The sequence below is a fragment of the Halichoerus grypus genome, chromosome X (assembly GCF_964656455.1).
Source record: "Halichoerus grypus chromosome X, mHalGry1.hap1.1, whole genome shotgun sequence".
NCBI lineage: Eukaryota > Metazoa > Chordata > Mammalia > Carnivora > Phocidae > Halichoerus > Halichoerus grypus.
Genome location: NC_135727.1, coordinates 51158536 through 51184733, shown reverse-complemented (window position 1 = coordinate 51184733; position 26198 = coordinate 51158536). Strand labels below are relative to the sequence as shown.

The following is a 26198-nucleotide window of genomic DNA, read 5'->3' as shown; positions in this document are numbered from 1 at the left end:
TACCTTGTGTTTACTCCATTTTATTTGTACATTCTGGTGTTCAACCCCTCATTTGTCAGAATCACTTTGTGATTTACTATTCACTTGTGACTATGACCCCTCAAATCTTCACTATTTATCCATACCCAGCTACTCCCCTGCTTACGTTTCTAGGCTTTTTTTTTCTTTATGATAAAAATCATTAGAGAAAGAATATTCTTCAAACATATATCTGATCTTTCTACCTTCTCTAAGTCTTGCCATCTTCAAAGACCCTTTGAAGAGAATAAAAAATTCCAATTTTTCTCTGTTGGAGAGTTGCTTACTTTAAAGGAAGAGAAATAGTTACAAATTTCACAAGATAAAATCTAGTCTTATTCAATTTGTTAAGTATATCATAGCTTAAGTATAAGCATTCACAATATGTAGAAAGTAACATTGAGATTTCATTGTACTAAAGTATCCATAAGTCAAAAAGGCATATGGAAGTTCTCATTGAAAGAAATCAAATCTAAAACATGATATATATTATTACAAAGTTTTGTACAGGAAGTAAAATCCAGTGTGTCTGCGAACTCCCTAATTCCCATAGTAAGTTATTTGTCCAACATGCCAAGCCTAATGGCAAAATCCCTCTATACCAATAAATAAGGCAACTTAAGCAGAAGATGCATGATGAAGCCAGAAAACTCCTCTATAAATAATGGCATACTATCTAGGGAAGAATGAGATACAGGACAGGTCAGTAGATCATTAGCATAGTAGGAAAAGTATATTCTCATCAGTAAGTAAGCAGTGATATTTACTAACTCTAGGTCATGATCAAGGATAGAATCACAAGTGAGATACATTTTATACTGTGGAATGTAGCTCATATACACATAGAATGTTTTGTTTCCCAGAGTGCAATCACCATTATATAACAGTGTCCTTATTATTTCTAGTTTTGAAAAGAGGATCTTAAATAATAATATTGGCTTCCAAACTCTATTCTATCCAAGCCCAATTTTGAAGTGATCCACACTATAATATTGTTTTCAGATATTTTCACAAATCGACTCTTTCTGGCTTATACCAACCGTAGATTCATGGTGTCAAAGAGAGACGAGACATTGTATATTCCTTTTATTTTCCTGTTTATAAACTAATGACTCAGACAGATATACCTATAGAGCCAAAATATCCTAGAAAATAAACTGAGGAATTCCCTGTGGGTTTATCTCATAACTCAGGCTCCTGGCTTGTTTTCCCAACCCCTTTAACAGCTAACTAGCTAATCTTTCAAATAAGCTTCTAGAAAAAGCAGTTTTATAACTTTACTTGATTCTTCTGCTTTGCCATCTTTGCTGTAAAGTTCTTTTTAATTCTCATAGTTTCTTTTCTTAGAATTCAAATTCAGGGCCTATCATTCTGACTTTTGGAAATGTGGAAGATATCTAATAAGCTTCATCCTTTCAGTAAATATCCAGTTCATGTCCCTGGATATAGTTCTATTCTTAATCCTATTTTCCCTGAGCTTAATTGTCCATCTTGTGTTTCTGGTTTGGCATTTCCCAAACTTTTAGCACTCTTCTTATTCTTCATCAGACTTCTTTTCAGTTTTTTATATATCCCTTAAACAGAGGAAGATCCAGATATGTATGTGAGGCCTGAGTTTATACAATTTAGGAGGAATCATTTCAGAGAAAGAATATAAAAATAACTTTCTTTTACAAATTTTACAAAAACACATTGCCAGCACCCCTCCCATGCAAGTGAAGGGTACTGATGCTTTTGCTTCATTAGCTTCCTGGTGAATCTGTCTCTACCCTTAGCATTGTTCTGCCCATAAATTAAGCACAGCTCTTTAAAAAAAGGCCAAACTGTCAAAAAGGATAAACCCAGGTAAGAACATTGTTATCACATGTGCTAATAAGCTAGAATTTATACTAAATTAACCATCACTATCTTCATTAATTAAGAAATAGTTATTGCACGCCTCCTTTGTATTAGGTGCTATATTTGGCTTATACTTAAGAGTGTGTATCTAAATATAATACTACACCTTAAGCAAACCAAACCAACTTACTGCCTGCTTTTTCAGTCGCTGTTAAACTAAGCCAAGACTGAAACAAGCATGCATAAAGGAAATATATGGACATCTGAATGCATGTTAAATATAAATATACATTAACATTATATACAAATGTACACATATACCTTAACATATACAAGAAAGGATGAGTGCCTCTTGTAGTGATGGTTAATAAAGCCGGTTTTGGGGTCTCCAATTTAATCTGAAGGAAGAGAGGTTTAAAGGTATACTCTTTTTCTTCTAATTAATGAAAATGGCCTATCCTTTGTCAATAATACAGCATGGAAGTGTCAGGTTAACTTCAGGATCGCTGTAACTTCTAGGGACTGTGTTGTCATTCTTTTCCGTGTCTCATCCGTGCTCCCTTTTTTATTTGTGTTGCTTGTATTCTACTTGTTGTTTAGGGTTATATATATTTCTCTACATATGAAAATTACACTGATTGCTCAGACAACATCAATACAGGGAAAGGTGCTACCCCATAATTACTGGAAGGACATCAATATTTTGGAAAGTAGGACAACAACTCATCAAACAATCACTTTCTACTTATAGAAGAGCACAGAGTTCTGACTGGCAATCAAGATGGCTTTGTGAAAAGCAAATTGAGCAAAACCATTTTAATTTACTTCTGTGGAAGAATCTGTGCCTTGCAATCCAAGAGAAAGAAATCTCTGTTTATTTGCTAAGATTTTGATTCCCTCTCTTGTGACATTCATTCTCACTTTTGGCCGGAAAAAAGTAGGATCTAGACTCTAGATTCTAGAATACTGTTTCAGCTGACAGTAAAATAGTGTTCCAGATGAGTGAGTCTGGGAAATTGTCTAAAAGAGGACTAACACTAGCACTAGAGAACTAGTGCTTCTTTGGATGGCTCCTAAGTGCCAGGAGCACTATGCATATGAAATTTTTTTGGATGTGTATGTTCCCTCAGAAATAGGATCCGGTTCAGTTAGGAATTAATAAAATATAAAATAATTAAGGGCATCATGCAGGTAGCATAGAGATAAGAACATGTACAAATTCACTAACCATAAATCATCAGTATATGAGGTGTGGCTATTTTTTAAAGACAAATCAGAAATGTGTAGAGTCAAAGTAGTTTTACTCTCCTTGTGATCTTAATTGAAAGATAATGACATTGCCCTAAGTATTTTCAGAAATGCCTATTTTTCGTTTTCCCTGAGTGTTATATAGCCTATGCTTCAGATCTTTTCAGGCTTACTAAATCTTTGCAATTTGAGGGTGGGCTTGAATTTTGAAAATAGCCAAAAGTGATATTAAGCTAAGTTTTATGAAGAAGATATATGATTGAACTGGATAACAAAATCTCTGGTCAAAAATATTGTGAATCTAAAATAATGAGACTGATTTCATTTGATTCAGTGGTCAATTCTGAAAGAAGAGTTATAGTCACAATGTAATGGCTCTCCCAAAAATAAGCTTATGGCTTCCCAAGGTGGCTATTTGAAGAACAGGATATATGGTTTCAACAGATATGTTGGAACCAATCTTACAAGTTTACAATTGCACCTGAAAATGTTATAAAACAAATGCTAGGGGTGCCTGGGTGGCTCAGTCATTAAGTGTCTGCCTTCGGCTTGAGTCGTGATCCCAGGGTCCTGGGATTGAGCCCCGCATCGGGGCTCCCTGCTCGGTGGGAGGCCTGCTTCTCCCTCTCCCACTCCCCCTGCTTGTGTTCCCTCTCTCGCTGTGTCTCTCTCTGTCAAATAAATAAAATCTTTAAAAAATGCTATATGTTAGGGAAATTAAGGCATGGAAAACTGGAAATATACTTACACTACATGTTGGTTAGCCTATCTCTTAGGTTATTGTTTCCAGTTTTGTGTATTTTTTTGTAAGGGTATATGAGGATGGAGAAGCCTATAATTTAAAAAATAATATCCAACCAGTAGAGAAGACTCGTAGGAAAACCTAAACATTATTGAATTTTAGAAAGAACTCTGTGAGAGGGTTGTTATTTTAGAAAATGGTATTGAATGGCTTAATTTGGAGTCCAAACAAATTTGCCTAAGGGACTGTCTGACCCTGTCCCTCCCCCGAACCTTTACCCTACAAACTGAAAAATTCCCCTGTGTTGCATTTGAGGATTAGCCTCACTTTTATGGAACTCAGGCACCGCAATGGTTCCTGAGGGAAAGTTATACCTCCGTGAAGAATTTTTTTTTTAAAGATTTATTTATTTACTTGAGGGAGAGAAAGCATGTGAGCCGGGGTTGGGGGGAAAGGGCAGAAGGAGAGAGACTCACGCAGACTTCCTGCTGAGCATGAAACCCCACATGGGGCTACATCTCACACCCCCCAGATCATGACCTGAACCCAAATCAAGAGTCCAAAGCTCAACTGACGGAGCCACCCAGGCGCCCCCTCCATGAAAAATTTTTTAAAGAAGATATTGACTAGGTTTCTATTTCTCAGCAGCCAATAGACAAGATAAGGGCTTAAGAAACTGACAGCTTTTAGTTAGACATAAGGAAGTATTTTCTTTTAGAAGCGATTATCAGCATAGGTTCCTGCAGGAAGTCATGGAAACCTATTCACAAGCAGAAGACTACAGCAAGCATTTCTTGAGGGCCCTTCCTGTTCTGAGTCTATATTTCTACTTGTCAAAGTAATTTGATATTCTTACCCAAGTCTCCAAGGTGCTTTTCAACCCACCCAAATTGGTCTTATCAAAATCCTTATTGATTGTGCTGCCTCTTCCATCTTCTAAGATGATGACGGTAATAAGGCAGTAAACTCAGCTCTCAGACCTGTAACTTATCACTTGTTTTGTCCTTTCCTGACACCCGTACCTCCCCAAGATGTTCTCCCATTAAAATATTCTATCAGTCACTTTAGAATTTCAGTTTGTTATTTGGTTTAAAATAAAAATTTACAAAAAGTTATAAATTAACTTCCTATAGCTGCTCAAAGTGCTTTGCAGATTTTAATTAAGTTCAATAGAGGCATGTCGATTCAATTGTTTTTCTTTCCTAGACGGAAAGGGAGATACTTAAATACCTACCAAGAAAAATATGTCTGCAGAAACCTGCAGCATTTGAAAACCTTTTCCATGCTGCAGATTGTAGATTAACTTCTAGCTAATCAGGGTTCTGCATTCTAATGGACTGTGACAGGTGAGGCACTTTTTCCTCCAACTTCAGATCACATGTTTTTGCAGTTGGAAGGCAAATTTTAAAAAGAAGGCCTTGGGGATCACAGCCAGCCTTCATTATTGGTGCATGACCGCTTTGTAACCAGCTGCAAGTTTAATATCCAAGGAGATTTGCACATAACAGTCTTTTTTTTCTTCTCATTTTTAATAATTTACCCATGAGATTCTCTTCACGACTGCACTGGTGTGCAAAGATCTGTTCGTCTGTCAAACCTCCAGATATATACAGCATTGGAAAGATGCATTAATTTTTTATTTGTTTCCTAAGGAGGCTGAACAGTAAGCTGGTTATGCTGAATACAAGAGGGCTACTTCAGTGAACATGTACTAGAATTCATTTAACTGTCTCCCTCACCTGCAGCAGATCAGTTTCTTCTATGAGTCTCCTCTCTGCCAAAATGAAGTCATTTATACAAATAAACTCAAGGAACTTTTCTTTTTTTTTTTTAAAGATTTTATTTATTTATTTGAGAGAGAGAGAATGAGAGAGAGAGCATGAGATGGGGGAGGGTCAGAGGGAGAAGCAGACTCCCCGCCGAGCAGGGAGCCCGATGCGGGACTCGATCCTGGGACTACAGGATCATGACCTGAGCCGAAGGCAGTCACTTAACCAACCGAGCCACCCAGGCGCCCAAGGAACTTTTCATATAAGCCTTCCAACGGAACCCAAGATGGTTTTGTCTTAAACTGGAATATTACTGGGAAACCCATGTATTACTAATGTTTGTAACCTGTGTATTACTAATGTTTGTGCAAATATCTCATTGAAAACAAAGATCTCATTTTTAAAATTAGAGCACATCTTTTCTTTTAACTTTGGATGTCCTGTGTAAATACTAATCTCTACACAAATGAATTTTCACTGCAGAGTGTTGAGCTGTGTTAGCGTGGCAAATGTCATGGATACCAGACCTCAGAAACACTAAGCACTGGCATTTTTAAGAAAATAAACGTAGGGTGCCTGGGTGGCTCAGTTGTTAAGCGTCTGCCTTCAGCTCAGGTCATGATCCCGGGGTCCTGGGATCGAGTCCCACAGCGGGCTCCCTGCTCTGCGGGGAGCCTGCTTCTCCCTCTGCTTCTGCCTCTCTCTCTGTCTCTCCTGAATAAATAAATAAAATCTTTAAAAAAAAAAAGAAAAAAGAAATGTAGAGGTCAAACCATAACCTATGGATGATTGGGAAGAAAACCACCACTCAAAGGTAGATAATGTTTATTTCAAGGCCACTAAGATTCTCCACAATAAAGAAATAAGAGATGTGTAGAGAACTATGTGTAGAGATGTTCCTAGTAATTTCATGTTTTGAGAATTTCCAGGCTGGAAACTATTATTATGTAAATAGACTAGCTCCAGCTGCTAATTCTTAGAAAATATGAAGAGTATCTAAAGTTTAACTAGGTTTTGACCTTTTATGTTATGAAGACTCCAGTAGGGAAGAGGGAGCTAGGAAGTATATTGGGGGTTATTTTATGTAAGGTGATCAGGGGAGGCCTCACTAATGAGACATTTAAGCTGACTTGATGGTGCTGAGAGCAGAGGGATCACAAGCGTAAAGGCGCTGAAGGAAGGAGACTACCCAGGGAGAAGATGAGGTCAGAGAGGTAGCGGAGGGCCAAATCATGTAAGGCCTTCCAGGCTATTGGAAGGACTGTTTTTCTTCACCTCAGTAGGAATAGATGGATTCTCTGACTGACAGACAGAAAGGAGGAGGAAGGAAGAAGGGGGAAGGAGATAAGGATAGAGCTTTAGGGCAAAGGGAAAATAAAAGGATGGGAAAGGGAAGTGTAGTCCAGAAAGGAGATTTGAAAGAAAACACTCCATAGGAAAGAAGGAATCTAAAAGGGCAGAAAATGTCTATCTTGGTTGATTTGGTTTAGCAGGTTACTTATGGTCTATACATCTGTGATTCATACCATATTTATATAGGTTAATAAGCATGACTTTAACGTCCATCTAACTACAGTATCAATATATTTGTTCAGTGTCTGTTACTGACACACCTAAATATTTGAGCAAGCTAATCAAGCTTTCAATTACCCTAGTGAAAAAGAAAGTTACACTTCTCAGTTACAATGTAATTGATTGGTTGATGAAGTATTCATGAAATCTTGCATAAAAGAAACTTTATAGGTCATTTGTACCATAATATGTGGAAATCTCTGGAAAAGAAAATATTTATCCATATTATAGTACTGATAAACTCTTCAGAGGTACTCTCAGACTGTAGTTACTGCAGCTGGAAATTCTTTGCCCTGAGCATTCCTCATGACTCCTTCAATTCAATATGCCCTTTAAACACAGTGAAACTATACAAAAGGAATATCTAATGTTGTTTGATGTTAAAGAGTAGGGTTCTTTCTTTTCCTTAATGCAAAGCCTTAATTTGTCCCCAGTTGCCATTGAAAAAATCTAATGAATCATTGCTGCCATCTTATTGTGGGTTTTTTCTCTAATAATCTAATTGTTCAGTTCTTTGTTCAATGCTGAAAATCTCATTTTGGCTCACGTTATATTTTCCCATTTGTAACCTCACATGATCATTCTAAAATGGGAGTGAGAAAGATCTGGAAGAGTATATGAGTCTTAATTTACTATTACCTTTGGTATTCTTTCAGACTTTCACCCAATTGTGCTAACAAATAGGGACCTTGGCCCAAGTTACACATCAGTTAGTGGTAACACACATTGGGATTTGTTTTTCCCAACAACTCTTAACCTTGGTTGCAGCAAGCACAACAAATTGCAAAAGTATCACTGGCAGCCAAAACAATTCAAGCAAAGAATGTGTTAGGTATCTATCTAAGCAGAGTAGAAGGGAAGGAAGGAGAATTAAAAAAATTTTTTTTATTTAAATTCAATTTAGTTAATATGTAGTGTATTACTAGTTTCAGGGGTAAAATTTAGTGATTCATCAGTTGTATATAATACCCAGTGATCATTACATCACGTGCCCTCCTTAATGCCCATCACCCAATTAACCCCAAAATAGGAAGAAATGAAACACACATACCCACAAACTTTGAACAAACAGGATTTGCCTTCCTGTGTCCCACCTTCCCCTCCAGCAACCCTGTTTGTTTCCTATAGTTAAGAGTCTCTTTGCCTCCCTTTCTGTTTTTATCTTTTTTAGGAAGGAGATTTTTTTAGGGAAATTTTTTTGTACGGTGATAAAAGGTGTCATGTGTAGAATTGTATTTCCTTTTCATTGTCATGCCCAAGACATCTCTTGGACAGGGAAAGGACATTACTGCCATAACCCTGGTTCACTGGTCTGAATAACCTTTCCATCTCTACCTATTTTGCCTCCTGTTATGCCTGGAGTTAAATAAGACACTCCCCCCTCCCCCAAATGCAAAAGGGTCATAACATTCATCTTGTCTTCTATTTGAAATCCTCCAGTAGATGCTTTTCCAACAGGACTAGCAGCTTCTTATGGGTAAAGATGGTAAAAGTATAAGAAAGCTTAGCAAGGTCTACAGTAGAAGACTGAGTGTAGGCTAATTCTCCTGACCTTTCCATAAACCTTTAGGCAGACCAAGTGAATACCACATTCTGAGATAAATAATCACAAAAGAAATAAAAACAAATTCTAATTTCGAAGCCAAATGGCCTTTTCTTAGAGTATGCACATGCTTCATTTTCTCAGGTTGATGAGAGAACTAAGTTCAGATGTTAAAAAACAAACAGTAACACCAAACAAAAAAAAAGAAAGAAAATCCATTGCCTTCTAGAAAACTTTATTCCTCCGTTTATGCCATAGTTCCATAAGGTGTGCTGAACCTTAAGATGATGTGTACATTTCATTATTAGTCCACATAGCAAAATATTCTATATTTTTGTTTCTTAGATTTTTCAAATATGGTATATTAACACAAAAATTTTTCCCAAAAATTTCATGTTCATTCTATCTAAATCTTTTTTTCTCATGGCTCAGGAAGGCAAATCCTGTCCAGTTTGTGGGTATGTGTGTTTCATTTCTTCCTATTTTTAACTGATATTGCAAGATTTCCATATCAAAAAGAATGCTTCCTTCTCCCCAGTGCACACATATGTGGGCACGCTCCTGGGTTTGGAGAAATGCACTACAGATCCTGAGTTGCATGGGACATTGGTATTGCTCCTGTGGAATAATATAATAACCACCTCTATTCATTGAACACTTTCTATGTGCTAGGCACTGTACTTAATGGCTTTATGTACAATTTCTCTTTAAATTGCAAACCAACACTATGAAGATCAGGAAAGGGGGCTTAGTGCAATTGAGTAAACGGCCCTAAGGGATAAAGCATGATAGTCATTAGCTAGGATTTAAACCAGATTTCTCAGCTCCTGAAGGCCATCCCCTGTTTACAGGGGTATGTTATTCTACTTGGAATGTTTGAATTGTGGTTCCTGGTTTCAGAGAAACAAAATAAATAGGCTTCTTTCTCATTATTTTTATCCTGGGAATAAAATTACATGTCAGGAATTTTTAGAAATATTATCAGTAAGATGCATAAAAAATGAAGCCTTAGAATTATATTTATCTAGAAAAGATAGAAATTTACAGCATCCGTCAGTGATTCTTCAATTTAATTTTAAGTGCTGTGTGTTATTTTAAAAAGAGATAATTAAGAGAAACAATTTAAAATTCTGAGGTGGTTAATAGGAAACAGAATGAAGGAAAAGCACTGTTTGATTTAAAGTCAAGAGAGAATCAAGTGGTAAGACAGTTCAAGATAAAAAATGTGGAGAGAATTTCACCTGTTTCATTGAGTTTTCATTAAAAAATAATATCGTGGTGACTCATGTTTAGTGTATGAAAAGATTTTCAATATAATACATACCAGGTTTCTTTATATTGTTGCCAAATGATTTGACTTAGTATCATGTGGGAATCTTTCTAACATCCCTGATGAATGAAGAAATATTCAGCAGTGTGATCACAGTATGCCTCTGGCACCAGAATTACCAATTTGTTCACCAGGACATTTCCAATTTACATATTTTTAAGGTTATGTGACTCTCGTCTCACAGATTTCAATACTATAATGAATTGCAAGTCTTGGCAAGTATATTCACACAGGTACCTAGGGTGATCCAAAACCTAAAGGAGAAAAGAATAAATTTTGTTTTTTTTTTAATAAATGCCAAGTGATAGTTGATATATATGGATTTTTTAAATTACCTTAGATGCCAATAATATGGTATAGTTTAAAAATCATGTTCAGTAAGCTAATGAGGGTAGACTATCAAGATATACTACATTTCTTGTCATAGATCATCACATGTGGTCATTTGTGTCTTAATGACCAAATTGTTACTGTTCAAACTTTCAGATGTTTCTATTAATAACAAATGCCAAGGTGTATTGAGCATTTCTTTTATACCAGGCATTGTCTTCAGTGTTTTATATAAACATGATCTCCCTTAATCCATTTAACAACCAAGTAATTTGAGAAGTAGTATCTCCATTCTACAGATGTGGAAACTAAAGCTCAAAGAGATGAAGTAACTAACTTGTTCAAGGACACATAGCTTTTAGGATAAGTGATGGGAACTTGGATTTGAAACCAGGTTTATCTCACTGCAAGATCCATTTCCCTTCCTACTTGTTCCACTTCTCCATCCCTCAAATATACCTTCAGCTTTCATTCAGATCACAGTGCTTGCAAAGTGCTTCTGCAGTCAGCAGTGGGTTAGTAAACCTTTGCGGACAGTGGAAGGAAGGATTGGTTTTGGTGGTGATGGTTTTTGCTTTCAAGTATCATATCAAGGTTGGAAGATGCTTGCTTCATATACACCTGACATGAATGAAGCAGGCATCTGAACCCCTTGGAATTTTCTGAACCATTTTCATTCATTTCTTAAAACTTAATTGGAATAAATGAGAGGTCTTAGCATTTACATGAACTTCTTTTCCATATGACATTTTTAAGCAATAGGTCTCATTTGTTAATTATGCACAGCAAGGGAAATAAGATTTTTAATTTATTCATATTTTTCAGCAAGGCAATAGAGATTTCAATGAGAGATTTAAAATTAAGTTGGTGAATATATTTTGCAGTAAATCCTAAAAACATTTTCTGTTATATTTTGCTCCTATTGTACTTTTTACTGACTCTTGAAAAATAGATATACCAGTAAAACTGAGGCTTTTTTTCGGTAAGCATTTATCTTGTATAAGTTACCACCAAAGCACTTTCTCAATTAGCATCCTTTTAAAAGAACACAGCCCTGTACATTGAAAGAATCTAATCAGTTGGCATTCCCAACCCTAAGAAATAATGATTGATGCTTCCTTGAGAATGATGTTTAAGTACTCATGAAAGTGTTTTAAAATGTTTAGTGAGGCTTGACAAATATAAAGTGTTGTTAATCACAGTCAATTATTTAAGGGATTTTTAAAACCTGAGTTTAAATTTACTCCTATTGGCTTATATTCTTTTAATTATTTTGGGCTTTGTTTTGTAGGAATTAGGATGAAAAGAATACATCCCAGCCCTCAAAGGAGTTTTCTCCTCATTAGTTTTTACATTTTTAGGAGAGTTAGAGTCTTGCAATATCTTATTTTTCACTCTAGTAAAACTAAAGATTATTGATATGAAACCATAGTTAAGATTTCCCTTTCTCTTTTAAATATTTTTTTTTCTTGGGCTGCCTGGGTGGCTCAGTCGGTTGAGCTTCTCCCTTTGGCTTGGGTCATGATCCCAGGATCCAGGGATGGAGCCCCCATGTGGGGCTCCCGGCTCAGCAGGGAGTCTGCTTCTCCATCTGCTTCTGCCCCTGCCTTCCCCCACTCATGCGTGCTCTCTCTCTCCCTTTCTCTGAAATAAATAAATAAAATCTTTAAAACAAAAAATAAAATATTTTTTTTCTTAAGGAGAGAGTATTTCCCATCTCCAATTTCCTAAAGCCAGAGCCAAAGAATAAAAACACCAAGAGGAAAAAAGTCTTACTTTCAGCATGCAAGGCCTCTTCATGAAGACAGAAATGGTGATATCAGGACCAGAATCTTACTCCACAGTCTGTGTTGCTTGAAAAATACATGCCTTTGTAGATGCTTCATTCATTTTCATTAATACCAAACCACAGAAATTATTTTCCTCTTTTGTTTTTGCCTCTTTAGGATTACACATGCCATTTCTTTTTTTGTTGTTTTTGTTTTTGTTTTTTGTTTTTTAATGTTATGTTAATCACCATACATTACATCATTAGTTTTTGATGTAGTGTTCCATGATTCATTGTTTGTGCATAACACCCAGTGCTCCATTCAATACGTGCCCTCTTTAACCCATCTCCCCACTCCCCTCCCCTCTAGATCCCTCAGTTTGTTTCTCAGAGTCCATAGTCTCTCATGGTTCGTCTCCCCTTCCGATTTCGCCCCTTCATTTTTCCCTTCCTACTATCTTCTTTTTTTTAACATAAAATGTATTATTTGTTTCAGAGGTACAGGTCTGTGATTCAACAGTCTCACATAATTCACAGCGCTCACCATAGCACATACCCTCCCCAATGTCTAGCACCCAGCCACCCCATCCCTCCCACCCCCCACCACTCCAACAACCCTCAGTTTGTTTCCTGAGATTAAGAATTCCTGATATCAGTGAGATCATATGATACATGTCTTTCTCTGATTGACTTATTTCGCTCAACATAATACCCTCCAGTTCCATCCACGTCATTGCAAATGGCAAGATTTCATTCCTTTTGATGGCTGCATAATATTCCATGGTATATATATACACCACATCTTCTTTATCCATTCATCTGTCGATGGACATCTTGGCTCTTTCCATCATTTGGCTATTGTGGACATTGCTGCTATAAACATCGGGCTGCACGTACCCCTTTGGATCCCTACATTTGTATCTTTGGGGTAAATACCCAGTAGTGCAATTGCTGGGTCATAGGGTAGCTCTATTTTCAACTTTTTGAGGAACCTCCATACTGTTTTCCAGAGTGGCTGCACCAGCTTGCATTCCCACCAACAGTCTAAGAGGGTTCCCCTTTCTCTGCATCCCTGCCAACATCTGTCCTTTCCTGACTTGTTAATTTTATCCATTCTGACTGGTGTGAGGTGGTATCTCATTGAGGTTTTGATTTGGATCTCCCTGATGCTGAGCGTTGTTGAGCACTTTTTCATGTGTCTGTTAGCCATTTGGATGTCTTCTTTGCAGAAATGTCTGTTCATGTCTTCTGCCCATTTCTTGATTGGATCATTTGTTCTTTGGGTGTTGAGTTTGATAAGTTCTTTATAGATTTTGGAGACTAGCCCTTTATCTGAAATGTCATTTGCAAATATCTTCTCCCATTCTGTCGGTTGTCTTTTGGTTTTGTTGACTGTTTCTTTTGCTGTGCAAAAGCTTTTTATCTTGATGAAGTCCCAATAGTTCATTTTTGCCCTTGCTTCGCTTGCCTTTGGCGGTGTTTCTAGGAAGAAGTTGCTGCGGCTGAGATCGAAGAGGTTGCTGCCTGTGTTCTCCTTTAGGATTTTGATGGACTCCTGTCTCACATTGAGGTCTTTCATCCATTTTGAGTCTATTTTTGTGTGTGGTGTAAGGAAATGGTCCAGTTTCATTCTTCTGCATGTGGCTGTCCAATTTTCCCAACATCATTTGTTGAAGAGACTATCTTTTTTCCATTGGACATTCTTTCCTGCTTTATCGAAGATTAGTTGACCATAGAGTTGAGGGTCCATTTCTGGGCTCTCTAATCTGTTCCATTGATCTATGTGTCTGTTTTTGTGCCAGTACCATACTGTCTTGATGATGACAGCTTTGTAATAGAGCTTGAAGTCTGGACTTGTGATGCCACCAGCTTTGCTTTGCTTTTTCAACATTCCTCTGGCTATTCGGGGTCTTTTCTGGTTCCATACAAATTTTAGGATCATTTGTTCCATTTCTTTGAAAAAAGTGGATGATATTTTGATGGGGATTGCATTGAATGTGTAGATGGCTCTAGGTAGCATTGACATCTTCACAATATTTGTTCTTCCAATTCATGAGCATGGAACGTTTTTCCATTTATTTGTGTTTTCCTCCATTTCTTTCATGAGTATTTTATAGTTTTCTGAGTACAGATTCTTTGCCTCTTTGGTTAGATTTATGTATAAACTACCAAAACTGAACCAGGAAGAAATAGAAAACCTGAACAGACCTATAACCACTAAGGAAATTGAAGCAGTAATCAAAAATCTCCCAACAAACAAGAGCCCAGGGCCAGATGGCTTCCCAGGGGAATTCTACCAAACATTTAAAGAAGAATTGATACCTATTTTTCTGAAACTGTTCCAAAAAAGAGAAATGGAAGGAAAACTTCCAAACTCGTTTTATGAGGCCACCATTACCTTGATCCCAAAACCAGACAAAGACCCCATCAAAAAGGAGAATTACAGACCAATATCCTTGATGAACATGGACGCAAAAATTCTCACCAAAATACTCAGGATCCAACAGTACATTAAAAGGATTATTCACCACGACCAAGTGGGATTTATTCCCTGGGCTGTAAGGTTGGTTCAACATCCGCAAATCAATCAATGTGATACAATACATTAATAAAAGAAAGAACAAGAACCATATGATCCTCACAATAGATGCAGAAAAGGCATTTGACAAAGTACAACATCCTTTCTTGTTCAAAACTCTTCAGAGTATAGGGATACAGGGTACATACCTCAATATCATAAAAGCCATCTATGAAAAACCCACAGTGAATATCATTCTCAATGGGGAAAAACTGAGAGCTTTCCCCTTAAGGTCAGGAAATTGGCAGGGATGTCCACTATCACCACTGCTCTTCAACATAGTACTGGAAGTCCTAGCCACAGTAATCAGAGAACAAAAAGAAATAAAAGGCGTCCGCATCGGCAAAGAAGAAGTCAAACTCTCACTGTTTGCAGATGATATGATACTTTTTGTGGAAAACCCAAAAGACTCCACCCCAAAACTGCTAGAACTCATACAGGAATTCAGTAAAGTGGCAGGATATAAAACCAATGCACAGAAATCAGTGGCATTTCTATACACCAACTACAAGACAGAAGAAAGAGAAATTAAAGAGACAATCCTATTTACAATTGCACCCAAAACCGTAAGATACCTAGGAATAAATCTACACATGCCATTTCAAATTGTGCAGTTGTTCTGTTAAATCTATTCCTGAAACACTTAAGATGTAAACTGATGGGCCATTATTTGGTCTGTTTCATCATTTACTAGATCTACATTCATATCTTCTTAGTAGTGCCAGTTGCAAGCCCCCGTTTTGTATAGAAATTTAACCTATTCACATATGCCAAATTTCTCCACTGGTAATTCTTTAATAATAATTATTGACTTATTTTCTTCTACCCCCAATTGTGTCAGTGTAGATTTTTATATAAACTTTTTACATTTTACTCTATTTTCAAGAAAAAAAGAGGAAAGAAATATATGGAGATTGCTACAAAAATAGTATGATTCAAGTCCATGAGCCATATAATGCCTATCAGTGATCTGTATCAACATTTCTTTTCTCAAATATGACTTGAATTTGGGCTCTTTTTATGCTTTTATAATCATTCTATTTTCATTAAATGATCTTAGTCCATTAGAGGGTGCTTATAAAAAATCAACAGTCTTGGAAATAAGATTGCCAGATTTATCAAACAAAAATACTGGATGCCCAGTTAAATCTTAATTTCATATAAACCATGAATAATTTTTTAGTATCAGTGTGTCACAAATATTACATGACTTTTTAGTGTAAGTATATCCCGATGCCTACTTGGATATTATGTGGGATATACTTAAACTAAAAATTATACATGGTTTATCTGATATTAAAATTAAAATTTAACTGAACATCTTGTATTTTATCTGGCAACTCTACTTGGAAGACATCATGGTAGCATAAGTGATCATATGTGGTTCTGCTACTTAATAACTATGTAGTGAGCCTTGGGCATCTCACTTAAACTACCTGAGCCTAAGTTTTATCACCTGCAAAATAAGAACAAATAATAGTTAATTTGCAGATTTTCTATAAAGATTCAAAATTACTTACTTAAAACATCTGGCACATAATAAATTTCCATTGACGAATAGCTGTTATTATCAGAACAAGGAAAAACTACAAATGCAAGTTACCATTTTTTTCATCTTTATAATAAATGACAGCACTCAGCAGCAAAACACCCCTTTAGATTGATAATAGAAGAGTCCACCCAGATGTTGGTAACTATTTACTAGATCAGAGATCTGACCAGTAATAATATATACATAAGCATTAACCTCCCTTCTGTCCCCTACTATTTACCTCCTCTTACGTTATTTACCAAAGATCATACAACTTGTTATATCAGAGCCTGAATAAATATTGCCTTTTCACATTGTCTTTTTTTCTAAGTTGTAATTTTATTTAAATCCTGTCTTTCTCAAACATCTTTATTTTATTTTATTTTTATTAATATATAATTTACATATAAGTTTACATATAAAATTTACCATTTTGATGTATACAATTTAGTGTTTTTTAAATATATTCAGAAGGTTGTTCAACCATCCCCACTATCTACTTCCAGAACATTTTCATTACCCCCGAAAAGAATCCTCATACTCATCAACAGGTACTCCCCATTCTCCCCTCTCCCATCCCCTGGCAATCACTAATCTACTTTCTGTCTGTATGAATTTGCCTGTTCTGGACAGTACCATACTATATGTGGCCTTTTGTGTCTGACTTCTTTCACTTAGCAGAATATTTTAAGGTTCATCCATGTTGCAGCATATATCAGTACTTCATTCTTTTTATGGTTGAATGCATTCCATTATATGGATATATACCACATTTTGTTTATCCACTTATCAATTGATGGACATTTGGGTTGTTTCTCCTTATTGGCTATTAGGAGTAATGCTGCTATGAACATTCTTCTGCAACCTTTTGTGTAAACGTGTGTTCTTTTTTCTCTTGGATATATATCTAGGAGTAGAATTGCTGGGTCATATTGTAACTGTATGTTTAGCATTTTGAGGAACAGCCAGACTATTTTCCAAAATGACTCACCATTTACATTCATGCCAGCAATGCAAAGAGTTCCAATTTCTCCAATCCTCACTTGTTATTATCTGGGTTTTTCCCTTCCTTTCTTTATTTTTAATCGTAGCAGTCCTAGAGGGCATGAAGTGGTTCCTCATTGTGGTTTTGATTTTCAGTTCACTAAGGATTAACAATGTCTAACATCTTTTTGTGTTTTTATTGGAGATATATATGTATATATATATATATATATATATATATATATATAGTTGAATAAATACTGATATATATAAATATATATAATATATATCTTTGAATGAGTAAATATTCAAATCCTTTGCCCATTTTTAATTAGGTTATTTGTCTTTTTATTGTTGAGTTACAAGACCTTTTACATATCCTTATCAGATATATGACTTACAAATATTTTCTCCCATTCTGTGGATTATTTCTTCACTTTCGTGACAGGGTCCTTTGATGGATTAAAAGTTTTCAGTTTCAATGAAGTCTTACTAATCTGTTTCTTTCTTTGGTTGCTTGTACTTTTGGTGTCATATCCACATTGTCTTTTCTTCCTTGAAGAATAAAACAAACATTAAACCAGGAGTAAAGAGACATGACTTCTATTCCCAGATATGCAATTACATAAATGTGTGACCTTAAGCCATTATTTAAACTCATTTGGAACTGAGTTTCCACATGTTTGAAAAGAAGCTGGGTTCATCAGAGCAGATAGTTTGTACTTTTTCATGAATAAATTATCTCTGTGAAACACCCTAGGTTAGTATTTCTCCACCTGCCTCACATTTGGCAATCTCTGGAGACATTTTTGGTTGTCACAACCAGGAAGGGGTGCTACTGGCATCTAGTGAGTAGAGGTCAGAGGTGCTGCTAAACATCTAACAACGCACAGGATGGCTCCCACAGCAAAGAATGACACCAGCCAAAAACGATACTAGTACTGAGGTTGAGAAACACTACAATTAAGGTTCTGTTATTCCAGTTTATTTTAAGTGGTAGTCTTTGATTTTGTCTGTAGGAGCGAGATCGTTTTGTGCTCTTAGCCTTATACTAGAGCTACTGGCCTGATGGGGGCTAAAAGAAGGGGGAGGTATCAATAATTCTTGCAAGTCAGGAGATTTTTTTGGTAATGTTTTCGGGACTTTTAAAAAGTATTGTGTCTTTTATTATGAAGAAAACAATTTTCAATATAGATATCTCTAGGAAAAAACTTGTAGATGTATTCTTGTTATTGAGTCTTCAGGTCACAATCCCAGGGTCCTGGGATTGAGTCCTGTGTTGGGCTCCTTGCTCAGCGGGGAGCCTGCTTCTCCCTCTCCCTGCTGCTCCCCCTGCTTGTGCTCTCTCTTTCTCTCTGACAAATAAATAAATGATTTTTTAAAAATTTAAAAAAAAAGATAGGATAAGAACTATATGATCCTTTCAATAGATGCAGAAAAAGCATTTAACAAAGTACAACATCCATTCATGATAAAAACTGTCAACAAATAGGTTTAGTAGGAACAGACCTCAACATCATAAAGGCTATATATGGAAAAGCCACAGCTAATATTATCCTCAATGGGGAAAAACTGAGAGCTTTTCCTCTGTGGTCAGGAACAAGACAGGGATGTCCACTTTAACCACTGTTCTTGAACATAGTAGTGGAAGTCCTAGCTTCAGCAGTCAGACAACAAAAAAGAAAGAAAAGGCATCCAGATTGGCAAGGAAGAAGTCAGACTTTTGCTATTTGCAGATAACATGATGCTGTATATAGAAAACCTGAAAGACTCCACCAAAAATTGCTAGAACCATAAACTAATTCAGTAACATTACAGGATACAAAATCAATGTACAGAAATATGTTGCATTTCTATACACCAATAATGAACCAGCAGAAAGAGAAGCTAAGGAATCAATCCCATTTACAGTTGCACCCAAAGCAATAATATACCTAGGCATAAATCTAACCAAAAAGGTGAAAGATCTGTAGTCTGAAAACTATGAGACACTGATGAAAGAAGTTGAAGAGGACACAAAGAAATGAAAAAATATTCCACGCTCATGGATTGGAAGAACAAATATTGTTAAAATGTCTATACTACCCAAAGCAATCTACACATTTAATGTTATCCCTATCAAAATGCCACCAGCATTTTTTATAGAGCTAGAACAAACAATCCTAAAATTTGTATAGAACCACAAAACACCCTGAATAGCCAAAGCAACCTTCAAGAAGAAAAGCAAACCTAGAGGCATTACAATTCTGGACTTCAAGTTATATTACAAAGCGGTAGTCTTCAAAACATAATGGTACTGGCACAAAAACAGACACATAGATCAATGGAACAGAATAGAAAACCCAGAAATGAACCCACAACTCTATGATCAACTAATCTTTGACAAAGCAGGAAAGAATATCCAATGGGAAAAGGACAGTCTCTTCAACAAATGGTGTTGGGAAAACTGGACAGCAACATGCAGAAGAATGAAACTGGACCACTTTCTTACACCATACACAATAATAAATTCAGAATGGTTGAAAGACCTCAATGTGAGACAGGAAACCATCAAAACCCTAAAGGAGAACACAGGCAGTAACCTCTTTGACATCAGCTGTAGCAACTTCTTTCCAGATATGTCTCCTGAGGCAAGGGAAATGAAAGCAAAAATAAACTATTGGGACTTCATCAAAATAAAAAGCTTCTGCACAGTGAAGAAAACAGTCAACAAAACTAAAAGGCAACCTATGGAATGGGAGAAGATATTTGTAAATGACTTATCTGGTAAAGGGTTAGTATCCAAAATATAAAAAGACCTTATAAAACTCAGCACCCCAAAACTGAATAATCCAATTAAAAATGGGCAGAAGACATGAATAGACATTTTTCCAAAGAAGACATACAGATGGCTAACAGACACATGAAAAGATGGCCAACATCACTAATCATCAGGGAAATACAAATCAAAACTATAATGAGATATCACCTCACACCTATCAGAATGGCTAAAATCAACAGTACAGGAAACAGCAGGTATTGGCAAGGATGTGGAGAAAGTGAAACCCTCTTGCACTGATGGTGGGAATGCAAACTGCTACAGCCACTGTGGAAAACAATATGGAAGTTCCTCAGAAAGTTAAAAATAGAACTAATCACCCTATGATGCAGCAATTGCACTACTAGGTATTTACCCCAAGAATAAAAAGATACTAATTCAAAGGGATACATACAAACCTATGTTTATGGCAGCATTATCTACAATAGCTAAATTATGGAAACAACCCAATGTCCATTGATTGATGAATGGATAAAGAAGAGGTGATATATATATATACATACACACATATACACACACACCATGGAATATTAGCCATCAAAAAGAATGAAATCTTGCCATTTGCAATGACATGGGTAGAACTAGAGAATATTATGTTAAGTGAAATAAATCAGTCAGAGAAAGACAAATACCATATGATTTCACTCATATGTGGAATTTAAGAAATGAAACAAATGAAGAAAGGGGGATAAAAGGAGTGAGGCAAACCAGGATATACTTAACTATGGAGAACAATCTGAGGGTTGCTGGAAGGAAGGTGGGGGGGTGGGTTAAATAGGTGATGGGGATTAAGGAGCGCACTTGCTGAGATGAGCATGGGGTGTTGTATGCAAGTGTTGAATCATTATATTGTATGCCTGAAAATAATATACAGTGTATGTTAACTAACTAGACTTTAAATAAAAACTTAAAAAAATAAAGTCTGAGTTATTTCCAATTATTTTTCAAGAAGGTCTGTCTTAGACTTGTTTCTCTCAAAAGTATATGCATGGACCTTGAAGCTGCTATAATATTTCCCAACTCTCAGCACCCACATGCATGTGTATGTATATACAATTTTAAAATGGTACAGCTTCTACAACATATAAGTAATGGAAGGATTTGTGTTTAACTTTGTTTATATATACAGGAAGCAGTGAAAGAAAACAACAAGAGAAAAGAAATGGAAGAGAAGACTAGGAGGGCAAAGCTTGCAAAAGAGAAAGCTGAACAAGAGAAGTTAGAACGCCAAAAGAAAAAGAAACAACTCATTGATATAAACAAAGGTATAAAGTACTTTCAATTTCTTAAAGATATATAAAGTAGAAAATAATTTAACTTAATTGATTTTGGATTATAATGTAAATAATTGTGTTCTTGGTAGAAAATTCACAATATTATTAGTTATTTGTGTCATATTCTCTCATAATATTATCTCTATTTCTTATCACCCTACACTGAGCGCTCAGGATTTTTGAGAACCAATGCAAGCTAATATATTGTTGAAACGGTCTCTTTCCCTTCATTTATTTTATCAAATTATATCATACTATATTCTGGATGATACAGTGGTGAGGAAAGAAGAGGGTGAGATGAAAAGAGAAAAACTGGTAAGGGGAGATGAGCCCCCTGGCTCTAATTTCATTTTGTTGACACATGTCTGTTGACAATGCAGTAATAACAGTTTTCCTTGGGGCCTTGAACATTTCAAGTCATAATAGATATTGACAGCACTATTATAAGATGAAAAAAAATAGAGACATCTTATTCAACTGTGAGCCTAAGAACAAAGATGCTGTATGTCCACATAGTATAAAGTAAGTTGTTTTCTTGGTTAACAAGAGTGATTGTATATTAAAGGTGAGGGTTTTGGTTTTATTTTGTTTTCTTTTTAAAGAAGAGAAGGGTAAATAAAGTGATTGGCACCAGGTAGCTGCACTCTGAAAATTTAAGAAAAATTAAGAAAAAGCATAGCCTTTGCCACTGAGGGGTAGAGAATTTAAAAATGAAACAAAATCTGTAGCTACAAGAAATACAAGTTACAAGAGAACATGATTAATATGGGTCACCTATTTCTTAATATAATGATGGTAAAAATTGTAAGCACTGTGTAATGTTGACCATGTGCCAAGCACTGTTCTAAGACTTTGACATGTTTTAAGTCAATTAATCCTCCTAACATAAGAAGTAGATACTGTTATTACCTCATACAGGTGAGGAAACTGAGGTTCATAGAAATTAAAGAACTTGCCGAAGATCACACAAATACGAAGTACAACATCAAGGTTAGAATCAAAGTAGTCTGGCTAGAGAATCTTTGCACTTATAAATGCTGTTGTCAAATAATAATAACTAACAGCAGTTACTAACGTGTAGCACTTACTGTGTACCAGGAACTGTTGTAGGAGTTTGACATATATAAACACATTTAATCCTCACAAAACCCTATTAGGAAAGGGCTACTATCTCATTTTAAGATGAGGAAACTGAGGCATGGAGAAGTTAAGTAACTTACTCAAGTTCATAAAGACAGTAAGAGGTAGAATCTAGGCAGTCTGTGGCCTGATTTAATTATTAATTATTTTGATTATAACTTTTAATTATAATTATTAACCATTATCAATTATTCTGTAGTAATGTGTCATAATGGCTAACTTTATGAAATGATATCTAATACCATTAAGTTTATTCTTTATACCTTTAAAATATATAAAAATTTTTAGGAATCCACTATAGTTTATCTTTTCTACCCAGGAAATAAATATAACATCATTCTAAAAGAAGAAAATAAGTTAACAACCAAGACTAAAAAGAGTAGCATCAACATAATTTAGCAAACAGACTTCATAATTAGGATCAAAAGAATTGGTCCTGACTGAAGATACTCAATTACGAAAAGCACTGGAGTATGCATGGCAATGGGTATTTGTAGGAAGTTCTTACTTAAAAGGTGATGGAGTCAGTAGAACAGTACTAGATTACTCCCTTTTGTGCATGGACCATTAGTGAGATAAGAGTATGGGAGAAGTAGGGGACAGATTGTGCATTCTCCTGGCTGTGCTAAGGGCTTTACCCTGAAAGCTATGGGAAGCCCATGAGTATTTATAAATGGGAAAGTGATGTGCTCACATAGATTTCTTAGAAAGATCATTTTGACAGAAGCATAGAGAATGGATCGTAAAGTGAAGAGCCTGTGACAACAGAAGTTATAAAGTTATTATCATAGTCCTGACAAGAGATGATGGTGGCTTGAATTAATGCAGTGGTAGTGAGGTTAGAGAAGTTACCAATAAGAGGTATATATGAGTTCTATAGGATGCGGATATATAGAAACAGATTTATTTAAAGGAATTGACTCGTGATTATGGAAGTCGGCAAATCCAAAACCTGCAGAGTAGGGTGTCAGGATGGACCCAGGGAAGAGCCAGTCTGAAGATAGTTGGCTTGCAGAATTCCTTCTCACTCAGGGGAGGTCAGCTTTTTTAGCTATTCATGCCTTCAACTGATTGGATGAGGCCCACCCACATCATGGAGAGCAATCTGCTTTACTCATAATCCAGATTTGTTTTTTTAACTCTAGTTTTTATTTCTCTTTTTTTTAGTTTTATTTTATTATGTTATATTAATCACTGATTTAAATGTTAATCTCATCCAAAAAACACCCTCATAGAAACATCCAGAATAATGTTTGAATAATTATCTAGGCACTGTGGCCCAGCCAAGTTGACACATAAAATCAACCATTACCAGAGGGGTATTGAATGGTAGAACTGACTGACCCTGATGATTGAATAGATGTGGGAATTGAGGAAAGGAGGCATTAAAGAAGGTGATACCCTTCATAAAGAAAAAAAATTCAGGAATAGAGCAGATTCCATCAGGAAGGTTACAATGATTAGTGTCATTTTGAACATGTTTCATTTTCAGGCGTTTTGGAAAGATGGGAAATGTCTAAGTAGCCATTGTATATCATTTGCATATGAAACTCGGGAATGAGGTTTGGACTAGACAGACAGACTTGAAAATCATTGGTTTTTGATGATTAAAGTTAGGGTATATTAGTTTGCTAGGGCTTCTGTAACAAAGTACCACAAACTAGGTAGCTTAGAATAATAGAAATTTATTGTTTCATAGTTCTAGAGAAGAGAAGTCTGAAATCAAGGTGTAGGAAGGGCCATGCTCTTTCTGAAGATGCTAGGGAAGGATTTGTTCCAGCCTCTCTCCTACCTTCTGGTAGTTCCTTGGTTTATAGCAGCATAACTTCAATCTTCACGTGCCATTATCCCTGTGTGCATGTCTGTCTCTTCACATGGTATTCTTTTTATTAGCACACCAGTCATATTGGATTAGGGGTCCAACCCACTCCAGTATGACCTCACCCTAATTAGACAATTCAACCTATAACATATGAGTTCGAATGAGATCACCAGGGTAAAGTATAAATCAGAGGTTCTGAAAGTATTTGGTCTCAGAACCCATTTACACTTTTAAAAATTACTGTGGACCCCACATACCTTTTGCTTATTTGGGTAATATATATTGATATTTATCATGCTGGAATTAAAACAGACATAATAAATAAAATTATATAAGATAAATCATTTGAAAACTTTTTATTTACTAGTTCTATTAAAATAACAAAGTAAACCTATTACATGCTAGAAACATCTTTTTATGAAAAGTAGCTTTACATTCTAACCTCCTGCCCCCCAAAAAATATTAGTAAGAAGAGAAAGCTATAGTGTTGTTAATTTCTTCAAAGTCTGGCTTGGTAAAAGCTTGATTCTCATACTGTTCTTACATTCAATCTAATACAGTATCATTTGTCATGTGGCTTCTGGAAAACACTGTAAACTCATGAAAGAATGAGAGAGAAAAAGGCAAAAAAGTATCACTATTCTTATGAAGATAGTTTTTACCTTGCATATCTGAAGTGATCTCAGAGACTCCCACAAGTCCCAAGACCACACTTTGAAAATCTCTGGAGTAAATAATGAAAAGAGCAAGCAATTAAGAGTCTATTGAGTTTTATGGCAAGAACATAATCTTGCCTCCATACTGCATTGCACCCTTCCCTCTCCCCAAGTATTTATTCAACCTTTCACTATTTCCCTAAAAATATACCTGTAATAGAAAGAAAAAAGAAAGAAAGAACCTATTTTGATTATGTCTGTAGTATATATTTTCATTTTCCAAGATTTGATCAATTACCCCTTCAAATATTATTAAAGCGATAGTATGAAGATCCAAATAAGCTTTTATGCAAATGCTTAGCTGAGTGATCTGAATATGAAAGACACACTTTAACATAGGATTTATCTTTTGTGTATTGTTAACCGTATCTCTACTTAGAGATCAAAGAGTAAACTTTACCATTAGGTTCTTGATTTGTGGCCCATATGTTGCAAATACCTTGTTACTATTATTATTATTATTGTTATATTATCTTACACTTAAAAGTATATGTGTGTTAGTACTTATAAATATGTTTCAAAAAGAGATTCTTCCATTGGAATCGTGTAGCCTTAAGAAGATGAGAAGAAAGAAGAATAGAGTCGGGTAGTTAGGGGTCAATATGGAACTCAGTGAGTTTCTCAGACAGTATCTTATAAAAAAATGCTATTGTTAACTAGGTGGAAATCAATTGCAGACACTTTGAGTGCCTTGGGGGAAGTGTGGTCAGGCTACATAAAATATGAATCGACAGGTGACATGAGAATGAGGTGCAGTCAGAAAGTGATTTAGAGAACTTTAAATGTGTCTAATTAGAATAGTATCACCCACTTTCCAGTAAAAGAATTGTATTCTTCCTTTCCCCTGAGAGATGATGTCGAACATTTGATTGCCATTTTAAGATATGTATTATATAGAGCATAGAGGTATTTCGTGCACATGTGATTAGAGATACATACCATTAGAACCAGAGGGTCCTACCTATAACAATAGTAGTGAAGTAAAGTCCCTTGGGTAAAGAAAGTCACTTGAAAATTACCAACAACTTTAAAAACACATACTCTTTCTGTAGTTTCTATTTCATACCAACTTAGCAAAATTGCAAGCCTCTCCCTTTTAGAAAATATCCCGTGATCCCATATAGCTAATAAGTAATAACAGAAAGTTATATTTATCTGACATGCAAAATTATATAT

General features: G+C 35.7%; 1 protein-coding gene across 3 annotated transcripts in view; it reads left to right on the top strand.

Annotated features, from left to right (window-relative positions):
• Positions 1-26198, top strand: part of LOC118553187 (protein diaphanous homolog 2) — a 951294-nt gene that overhangs the window by 726725 nt on the left and 198371 nt on the right. For all 3 annotated transcript variants that reach the window (XM_078064453.1, XM_078064454.1, XM_078064452.1), the window contains one exon: positions 21200-21335. In XM_078064453.1, the coding sequence (XP_077920579.1) occupies positions 21200-21335 (136 nt within the window). The remainder of the gene's footprint in view (positions 1-21199; positions 21336-26198) is intronic.